General features: G+C 61.6%; 2 protein-coding genes across 2 annotated transcripts; one reads left to right on the top strand and one right to left on the bottom strand.

The window, feature by feature from the left end:
* Positions 1 to 2622: 2622 nt before the first annotated feature.
* Positions 2623 to 7646, top strand: OXTR (oxytocin receptor). Its single transcript, XM_064519246.1, has 3 exons — positions 2623 to 2732; positions 2906 to 4107; positions 6788 to 7646. The coding sequence occupies exons 2-3, from the start codon at positions 3177 to 3179 to the stop codon at positions 7033 to 7035; spliced, it is 1179 nt and encodes a 392-aa protein (XP_064375316.1). The 5' UTR covers positions 2623 to 2732; positions 2906 to 3176; the 3' UTR covers positions 7036 to 7646.
* A 1099-nt stretch (positions 7647 to 8745) lies between these two features.
* On the bottom strand, positions 8746 to 9989 carry CAV3 (caveolin 3). The gene is made up of 2 exons (XM_026099692.2): positions 9869 to 9989; positions 8746 to 9255 (listed from the first exon to the last, which is right to left on the bottom strand). The coding sequence occupies exons 1-2, from the start codon at positions 9980 to 9982 to the stop codon at positions 8914 to 8916; spliced, it is 456 nt and encodes a 151-aa protein (XP_025955477.2). The 5' UTR covers positions 9983 to 9989; the 3' UTR covers positions 8746 to 8913.
* Between the last annotated feature and the right edge of the window lie 258 nt (positions 9990 to 10247).

Raw genomic sequence — 10247 nt, 5'->3', positions numbered from 1 at the left:
CTCCAGATCTGCTTCTGCATGCGCTTTTCCCAAACGCCCTAAGGAGGCCACTTTCCCCTCCGTCTTGTCTTGGCTCTTCCCACCCTTTGCCTGTCCGTAAGCGTTTGGGTGGTTCACCCTTTGGGACGCTTGCTGTTGGCTTATGCAGCGCTGGGCAAGAAAGTCAGGGTGCAAAGAGAGCAGGAATGGCCAGCTCGGTCTGGTGTTGTGTCCAGGATTATGTCTTGCTCCACTGCATCGGTGGAGGACCTCTCTTACAGCGATGGACAAACTGATTTGCTTTCACTTTATCTCATCCACCTTGTGTGAATTTCTCTTGATCTCTCGAATCTTCTCACCATCCGGTTCCTTTATGTCTCTTTCCAGTTTGGATTATCTGACCAGTTTTGCCAAGGGGAGGGATAAAATTGTGCATCTGTTCACGAGAAAGCAGAGCCCCTCCTGACCGCTGCTCGTGACGGGAGCTGCGGCTTTGCTGTGGTCTCCCTGTGACACCTCTGCCTCGCGATGGCCTGCGGTCTCCTGTCCAGAGCCACCACCACCCAGCAAGGCAGGAGAGGACCTAGTTTTGCTAAGCGGGACGTAAGTCAAGAGCCTAAACTGCATGCAAAAAGCTTAAAGCTAACGAAAGCCTTCCATGACGTAGTGTTTTAAAGCCTCGTTTTGCTCCTCGTGGAGCATGATCCTTCACCTAAACAGCCAGCGATTCGATGAGCTGCTCATGCACTTCTAAACCAGACCAGACGGAGCATCAGAAAAATGCAGCACTGGGAACTGGCAAGGGGACAAGCAGGACGAGTCCTCGGAGATCTCTTTCACAGTTTAACATTTATGATTCACTGCTGAAATAAAATGTGCTCTACAACTACATCTGACTGCTCGAGGCGGTTAGTTGCAAGCACTTTTAAGAAATTCTGTTAACATAAGACTCTTCCCTGCTTTAAAAGCTGTTCGGTTACAGTCTCTGAAGAAACCGGTGTCTGTAATTCTGCTATGGACCATCCCGTGTCTTACAGCACGGAGGGACGGCTCTGTTTCGGGATACTCGCCGTAGCCGCGGTGCGACGGCGGCACGAGTCCAGCCGGGTCCTGGCCTGACCCCGGTGCCGTTGCAGGGGTGCATTTACCCTCGCTCCGTGCCCTGTGCTAAGCCAGAGAAGCACCACGGATACGATGGAGCTGTAGCCCAGTGAACCCGGTGGCAGATCTCTCTTTGACTTTGCGGAGCCAACATTTCTCCCAAGGTCATTTCTTCCTAGGGAACGCTCCCGAAAAAGGCAGAACAATGAAAAAAAAGCATTGCACATGGTGAGCTGTTATCCTCAGCGATTCCCACAGCCGTTTTATTGCCTAAAGGAAGAAGAACATGAACCCTGGAGGGAAGAACTTGCCAAAGTATTTAACATTTCTACATCTTGCATAGAGCGAAAGGTTCCCAAAAATCTTTATTTTTAAAAATAACTGCAGAAATGTTTACTCAAGGCCTAATGCGAGGCTAAGCAGAGTCTGAGATGTGGCTATCAGGGAAAAGCAGCGCAGTGGGATGAGTACCAGAGCGCTGGGTTCTGCTCGGAGTTGAGAGAGGGCAGAAGTTAGAGCAGGCTGGTCCGTGCTGAAGCCGCCGTTTGGGTTAAGGGGCTGGGACCGGCTCTCGGGGGCTGCGGCGGAGTTCAGCAGCGGGTCAGCTCAAATGTCAAGCTGCCCAAAAGCTGCCCTGCAAACCCCTCTTAGGTGCCTGAACCCCTTGTCCCGGGCCCGAGTCTTGGGGAAAACCGTCCTCCTCTCTCCGAAACGTGCGTGCTGAGTTAGCAGCACAATGGCAAACTACATAAAGCAACCGCATTCTTTTTCTTTTATACAAAATATTTAATAACGCTCTAAAGCAAATCTTCCCAAAAGAAAAAAAGAATCTGTTTGTCGCGGTTTTAATGGCCAGACAACCCGAGCGTGAGCCTCGGTCGGAGCCTGGGTTCGGCAGGGACTTGGAAGCGGCCCGCGAGCAGCAGCTGCGGCAGCCGAGGTCGAGCCTGCTCGAAACCCCCGGGGCCGGAGCAGCTATTTACCTCTCAGTGAGTGAGTCTGCTCGCACAGAGGCATTGCTCAATATCGTCTGACATTCTTTTATATTGCCTGATCGTCAGACAAGATGAGTAATTAATCCGCGGCTCCAGACGGCCTGAGCAGATGGGGCTCTTCCCCCGGCTCCTCGCTGCCGTGCTGAGAAAATAACCTCTCATCTGTTCCCTCCGTGTTTCCCCGAATGGTTTTGCTTTTCCCCACTACCTGGGCTGGGTGAGTCTGACTGGAGTCGCTAAAATCGTCAGGGCTTTTTTTGGAAAGAAATGACTTAAATCAATCAATTTGAGCCGCGTGGCAGTGGCAGCATCGCCTTTAAGTGCTAACATCGTTTGTCATTTCACACGCTTGCACCTGTGTCTATAAAATGGAGATAACGTGATGCCCTCGTAGCGCAGGGCTTTGGGGAAACTGCACTGCCAGAGCAGCTTGGGTTAAAAGCGAGTGCCCAGGGCAGCCGGGATCTCCCCCCGCGCCCGGCCCTGCAGACCCGCGCAGAGCACGGCCCGGCCTTTCGCACCCTCTCGTGGCTGCGGCTCCGAGTGCAGCCGTGCAGCGCATCCGTCCGCGCCGCCTCCGCTCCGGCTCCTTCCCGGCGGGATCTGCCGGGCGGCAGCAGAGGGAGGCCGGCAGCTTCCAGGGCAGCGTCTGGGCAGGTAGGGAAGGGACCGCTGCGGTTTGCCGTGCGCGGCTGGGGATGCGCCCGGTGCATCCCCGTCCCGCCGGCACCGCTTTTTTCCCTATTGCTGCTTCTTTCCCTAACGCTCCTTTTTTCCCTAGTGCTTCTCCTTTCCCTAACGCCCCTTCTGCGTTTTGTGTTTGGGGGCAGGAGCCTGCGGAGACGTCAAGTGCCCTGGGAGGGGACAGGGTGGAGTTGCTGGCCGAGAGCATTTCTGCCCCAGAGGACGGATCCCGGAGGCTCATCCGGAGGGAGGAAGGACGGGCTCCCGCCGGGCAACGAGGACGCGCCGCCGGAGAGGTGACAGCCGGGAGGGGGACGCCGTAAAGGAGCCACAGCCGCTTCGCGTGGGGACACGTCCACGGAGGAGCTTCGCCCGACCCCTCTCTGCTACAACGCTCTATATGGGAAGGAGCCGGCCATGGATAAGCCGTACCTTGCAGGGAGCAACTTATGGACGATCAACAGCTCGCTGGGGAACAGCAGTCTCGTCCCGGAGAACCAGACGTCCGGGAGGAACAGCACCACCGACCCCTTGAAGCGGAACGAGGACATGGCCAAAGTGGAGGTGACGGTCCTCTGCCTCATCCTCTTCCTGGCCCTGACCGGCAATCTGTGCGTGCTGCTGGCCATCCGCACCACCCGGCAGAAGCACTCCCGCATGTACTTCTTCATGAAGCACCTGAGCATCGCTGACCTGGTGGTGGCCATCTTCCAGGTGCTGCCCCAGCTTATCTGGGACATCACCTTCAGGTTTTACGGGCCAGATTTCCTCTGCCGGTTGATCAAGTACTTGCAGGTGGTGGGGATGTTTGCTTCCACCTACATGCTCCTGCTGATGTCCCTGGACCGGTGCTTGGCCATCTGCCAGCCGCTGAGGTCTCTGCACAGGAGGGCCGATCGGGTCTCTGTCCTCCTCACCTGGCTGCTGTGCCTGCTGGTCAGCATCCCTCAGATCCACATATTTTCCCTGAAGGATGTGGGCAACGGGGTCTATGACTGCTGGGCAGATTTCATCCAGCCCTGGGGACCTAAAGCTTACGTCACCTGGATCACCCTCATGGTCTACATCATCCCCGTGCTGATGCTCAGCATCTGCTACGGCTTGATCAGTTTCAAAATCTGGCAAAACGTGAAGCTCAAGACAGCTCATGGGCCAAACCTGGGCCTGAGCTCCACCTCCCGCGGTGGGACAGCCTTTGCCAGGGTCAGCAGCACCAGGCTCATCTCCAAAGCCAAGATCCGGACGGTCAAAATGACCTTCATCATAGTGCTGGCTTTCATAGTGTGCTGGACTCCCTTTTTCTTTGTGCAAATGTGGTCCGTGTGGGACACGAACGCGCCCCAGGAAGGTACGTCCTCTCTTGCTGTACCCGCAGCTCTGCCTGCGTTGCTTGGTCTGGACCACCAAAGTGACACCCATAGCCCACCCGGCCCCCGGGCACCGAGAAACTCCGCTTGGAGTCAGGTCCCGTCGGGGCTGGGAGGGAGAAAGGAACAAGTCCTGAACCTGGAAAAGGTCTGGGATGCAGTAGCGCGCGTCCCCGGGGCCCCGGGCGGGCTGCCGCGTCGGCAGCTGGGCTGGCGAGGCCCCTGCCGCTCCGCGTCCGCGTGGGCGCCCGGGCAGAGCTCTTCCCGGGACCGCCTGGGGCGTCCGAGGCGGAGACCGCCCAGCTCCCGTCCCGCTCGGCATCGGCGCGGCAGCGCTCGGAGCTGGGGGCGCAGACCAGACCTTCCTGCGGTGCCTGACATCGCTGCTTCCGCACTTTGCCCCCCCGCTTGCTCCTCCTTCACCTTCCTTTCCCTCGCTCCGGTCTCCTGCTGCTGTCGCTTGCTCCACGGCCCCGCTGCGCTTGTTTCATCGCTGCCGGTCGCGCCGCTCCTTCGGAGACCTGCTGATTTATGGGAAAGGCTTTTCCCGAAGGACCTGGTGTCACCGGTTTGCCGGTTTTTGTGCTTGGCTCTGGCTGCTCCTGCCATTAAGGCTGCAAACAGGGTATAACATCTCACCCTGCTCGGTTACACGTGCTCGCGGCTGGACCGGTCTGCGCTGGGGCGGAGGTGCCCCGCGGTCCCCCCGCGCCGCCCGGGAACCGACCGGGCAGGGCCGACGGGAAAACCGCGCGGCTTTGGGGGGTGGGAGAAAGGGAGAAGAAAGTGCATGTGGGGGGCAACGGCTCCTTGCACAGACGGACCAGAGCGCGACAGCGATGCTGCATTTGGGATGTGGAAGAAACGTGGCCGCAGAACAGCCGCGACTCCCCGGGACCCTCTGCCGCAGCAGGGGCTCCGCCAGCACCGGCACAGCCCCTTCGCTCCAGATATTCTCGTCTCTTCTTTAACCGGCCCTGGCTCGGTTATAAATTGCTCCGGGGAAAGCCTGACGCTTTCCAGCGCGCATCTGCCCTCGGATGAAAGAAAGCAGCTGCGCTGCCTGCCGTGACCCCTCCTCACTCCTCCTCTGCTGTCTCTCTCCGCTCCTTTTATTGCAGGGCAGGATTAAACCACAGCCTTTTACACCTGCCCACATGCGCTAAGCATTTATCCCGTGGTTTTCCACCTGCTTTAGGCTGGTCAAAACTCCTAGTTTTCGGCTGCATCCCGAGATGAAGCAGGGCCTCCCCCCCTCGCTGTGATCTAGATGTGCAGCTGGGGGGGGGGTCCGGCCGTGCCGGGCTCCTGCCGCTGGGAGCCGGCGGCTGCGGCGGTGGGAATGGTGCCGGAGCGCTCGCTGGGGATCTCCTGGCAGGGGAGGAAAAGCCCTCGGGCGCGTTGCTACGGACAGCAGGTGCCGGAGACCTCAGCCAGGGCGCACCGAGGTGCCAGCGGGGCCAGCGACGCCGGCCGAGCCCGGGGGGGAGCACGGCACCGCGCGCGCGGCCGCCCGCCTGGTTTTCTCCGTGCGGGACGTGAGAAAGAGCATCCCTGCCGGGGACGTCTGTTCGGGCTTCGCTGGGGGCTCGTTAACCCTGACGAGCGCCCTGCACGCCGAGCCCTGCGTCACGGCCCGGGGGGAGCAGAGGGGGCACCCACAATCCACACCCCAGAGAGGAGGTTTTGCGCATCGCCCGTCTCAGACAAAAGGCAGCTCCTTGGTGTTGCACAGCCCCGTTAATGGAACGGCGTTTTTCCGAAACCCAGTGCCCGCGTCCTGGCGGTGGGCTGTAGCCAGCTGGGCCAGGCGGGGGTGATCCCCCCCCACGCTGCTCTTGGAAACCTGCAGTCGCAAGTAGAGCCGGAGCTGCAGCTTCAGGCTCAGGCATTGCCCTAAGCAACGAGGAGCGTTCGCAGAAGGCAGCTTTCAGCGGGATTTCGGCCACGGGTGCCCTGCGGGTGATTTGCATCACACGTGCCGTGTGGGGCTTTAAATGCAAGCTGGCTTGGAGCAGCTGCAAAGATCAGACCGAGCATATGGAGCAGCATAGCTCAACGCACACAAGTATATAGGTCACTTAGTACCGGCAGCCGCACGGGCCGTGTCCAGCAGTACTGATCTGTATACAGAAATCGGTGAACGAGCATTGCTCACTTCTTTTCAGCAGCAGCTTTTGCAGCCAGGCCCCAAAGCCTCCTGCCCGGGGCCGCGGCCGAGCCGAGCGGGGGGAGCTCCCCGGGTGCTCCCGCGGCTCTCCGCGAGCCTGCCGCCAGGGCAAGCACCGTGTTTAAGGTCAGCCCCGCGGTAAGTGCCGTGAAATTCAATTTGACCAACTCGGAGAGCGAAGAGCTGAGTCAGCAATGCTTGATTTTTTTTTTTTTTTTAAAGTGGGTTGAAAAGCCGTGGTGCATTTCGGGCCTTGTGCTGGCAATTTGTAAGCAAATCATCTTGGCTTTCTCCTGATGCATGCCTGAAGTTAAGAGCAGTTGGGCTAGAGGTCACTCGAGCAGGGATTACGCATGAGCTGGTAAAAGGTGAATTTGGGAACTAGTGGTCACCATTCACACGTCTTCTCTAGTTTAGAAAGTTTAGGTGGGTTTCTGCAGCGCGGCAGGGCCGGGCGCGGGGGCTAACGCGGCGTGCTCTCTGCCTTGCAGCGTCGCCCTTCATCATCGCCATGCTGCTGGCCAGCCTCAACAGCTGCTGCAACCCCTGGATCTACATGCTGTACACGGGCCACCTCTTCCACGACCTGGCGCGCCGCTGCCTCTGCTGCTCCGCGCGCTACCTGAAGGCCCGGCCCGCCTGCGAGCTGCCCGGCAGCCGCCGCAGCAACTCCTCCTCCTTCGTGCTCGGCTGCAGGAGCAGCAGCCAGCGCAGCGGTGCCCAGCCCGCTGCCCGCTGAGCACCGCCGCCCGCGGAGGCTGCGACCGCCCGCGGAGGCTGCGACTGTCCGTGGAGGCTGCGACTGTCCGCGGATGCTGCAACCACCTGCAGATGCTGCAACCGTCCGCGGATGCTGCAACCGTCCGTGGATGCTGCAACCATTTGCGGATGCTGCTGCCACCCGCGGATGCTGCTGCCACCCGCGGATGCTGCTGCCACCCACGGATGCTGCAACAGTCCGCGGATGCTGCAACCATTCGCGGATGCTGCTGCCACCCGCGGATGCTGCAACCGTCCGCGGATGCTGCAACCGTCCGCGGATGCTGCAACCGTCCGCGGATGCTGCAACCGCCGGCTGCACCCGGGCTGCTGGGCGATGCCTCCTCCGGGGCACGTGCTCCGGAGCGGAGCCGCGGGCCGGCGGGCGGGAAGGCCCCGGATCCCGCGGGATGGGGAGGGGAAGCCCGGGCACCTCCCCGCCGCGGCCGAGCTTTCGCTTCGGGCTGCCCGCAGACCGCATTTAGCCTCTCACGCCGACGCAACGCGCTCGCTCTGCAACACACAAAGCCGTGCCAGCGGCGTGGGTTTTTACTGTCAAGACACATCTGCAATAAAGTTTTCTGACTCTGGTTTGAAGGAAAGCGGGACGGGAGGGTGTGGAGGGAGCACTGTGCAAAAAAAAATGCAGGAAACCTGGATGGGAGACGACACTTTTAGCACTGGCCCTGCATGTGTTCGCTGCAGCGATGCTCCGGCACCGCACGGCACCAGCTGAGAGCAGCGAGGTGCCGCGTGCGCGAGCCAAGGAGGGGGCAAGCCCTGCCGGAGCGTGCCAACCCGCTCCCGTGTCCCCATCCCCAGACCACCGCCGCGGGGGGGCTGCGCTTTGCAGCTCTCTTGGTTCAGGCTGCAAAGTTCTAGAGCTAATAATAATAATAATAATAATAATATAATCCCCGTATTGCTTTTATTCCCACAAAAACCTTTAAAAACACTCATGATGAGTATTTCCTATGAATATTTTTCCCCTCTTGCATCGCCCCCTTCGAAGGCCGGTGCTGCTCGGGCTTTCGCACCGTGTCACTACGGAGCAATTAAAGCCCCCAGTCGATCGCGGCTCATGGGAGCCGCCGGTTCCTCCTCATCCTGGGCACGGCACCGCGAGGGGCTTTGGCTCCGGGCTGCCAGGCGGAAAAGCCCACGAGTGCCGCGGAGGAGACCGGCCGCCGAGCCAGGAGCCCACCTGGGCCCTGATGCAGCAAAGGCTGAAGGCTGGAGCCAATAAAGCATTTAAGAGCCTTGAAATTAAAGTAAGGCTTAATTAAAGATGGGCTAAATGAGTTAATTGATAACTCAGGGGAGGAAACAGCTCTGAATTTGGCTTTTTTCCTCCCACCTGTGTTTCTGCGGGAGCCAGAGCCGCCGGGAACAGGCAGCTCCTGCGAGTGCGAGCAAGGGCCAGCGCCGCAGAGCAGCGCGGGGACGGGGTGAGCCCCGCGGCAGGGTCAGGCCCCCGAGCCAAGCGTTTGGGTGCCAACCCCTGCGAGTCTGCGCGGTGCTGCGGGCACGGGCACGTGCGTGGTCCCGCTCCCGCAGTGGGACGAAACCCTCGCAGGCAGCGGGTGCGCGGGAAACGTGGGTGCTGCTGCCGCCGGCCCCAGCCCAGAGCCCTCGCCGAGGAGCAGACGCAGCGTTTACGCGCAGGTGAGACCCGGGTGAAGAGCGTTGCTCGCATGCAGGCACACGCGGTGCACACCTTTATTCTTTGCAATCGCCCCGCACACGCGCTGCGGCCTCGCGCGGGGGCTGCCGCGACAGCAGCTCCTCGGGGCAGACGGGGACGGGGAGCGGAGGGGCCCGGGGTGGCGGGGGGCGGCGGTGGCCCCCCGGCCCGGCACTAGGGCTCCTTGCGCAGGGACACCTTTATTCCGCCGCAGACGCGGGCGAGGGCCTCGAAGAGCGGGTCGCAGAAGGTGTGGATGCAGAGGGAGTAGATCCTGCCCACGCACTGGATCTCGATCAGGTAGCTCTTGATGCAGGGCACCACGGCCCAGATGTGGCAGAAGGAGATGAGGGCGAAGAGGAAGCCCCAGAGCACGGCCAGGGGGACGCCCAGGGCGGCCGAGAGCAGCCGGTAGCACCAGTACTTGCTCACGGTGAAGGTGGTGTAGCTGGCTTTCCAGACGCCGTCGAAGCTGAACGTCCCCGCCGGCTCGGCGATGACGTCCTCGAAGTCCACCTGGGGGGAGCGCGGGGGTCGGGGGCAGCCACACGTGTGCCGAGCGGCAGCGTGCTCTGCCCGCGCTCACCCGCGGCAGCCGCGGCCCTTCCCACCCCGTGCAGCGGCCGGTGCTCGCGCGAACGCAGCCGTCCTCCTGATTTATATATTTATATGTTATTTATACATTCGGAGGCAGGCTCTGCGTTCGGCGTGCTGCCTGGAGAGGGGGGAGGCGGCGGCTCGGCCGCGTCCTCGCGGGGCATCGCTGCGCCGGCACCGTCTCTGCATTGCAAACGCTCTCGAGAGCCGCAGAGCGGGAAGCTGCTCGTGGTGCAGCCCGGTTTTGGGGCACGCGTGAGCCAAACTGGCCGTCTTGCGGGGAAGCGGGGCGTTTCGGGTGCAGTGACACCGAGCTGCCCAAAACGCCCGTTTGGTGCAATCGGCGGGCAGCTGTTTGCTCCGCGCCGGGACGGGAGCGGGCGGGCGGGCGATGCGCCCCGGCTGCCGAGCCCGGGCAACCGGGACCTTGTTTCCCCGAGGTCCCCTTTAAGTCAGGGACGCGGGCTGAGCCGCTTTTATTTTTGGCCGCGGCCCGCTGGCACGCGCCGGGCGTCCGCGCGCCGGCCCCCACCTTCACCACGTCCTCGTTGATGCGCCGCGGGTCGCGGTTCACCAGGTCGATCTCCTTGGTGTGCTGGTCCTTGGCCAGGATCCGCTCCTCCAGGTCGCCGCGCTGCTCGGCCATGGCTGCGCCGCCGGGCTCGGGGCGGCCGCGCCCGGACGCCGGGGCCCCCGCCGCAGCTGCCGCGCATAGCTGCGCCCCCGCCCGTGGCGCCGCGCCAGGCTAAAATTACCGCGGCGCTGAGAGCACGAGCCGGGTAAGAGCCCGGCTGCAAACCGCCCCGGCGTGGGGACGCCTGGGGAGGCCAAACCCCCCGTGCAAAAACCCCCGTGCAGCAAAGCCGCCAACGCCGCAGCCCGACCGCGGGCGAGGGTGTCTGTCTGTAAAC

This window comes from Dromaius novaehollandiae, chromosome 12, assembly GCF_036370855.1.
Source record: "Dromaius novaehollandiae isolate bDroNov1 chromosome 12, bDroNov1.hap1, whole genome shotgun sequence".
Lineage (NCBI taxonomy): Eukaryota > Metazoa > Chordata > Aves > Casuariiformes > Dromaiidae > Dromaius > Dromaius novaehollandiae.
This window is presented reverse-complemented; position numbering and strand designations above follow the sequence as displayed.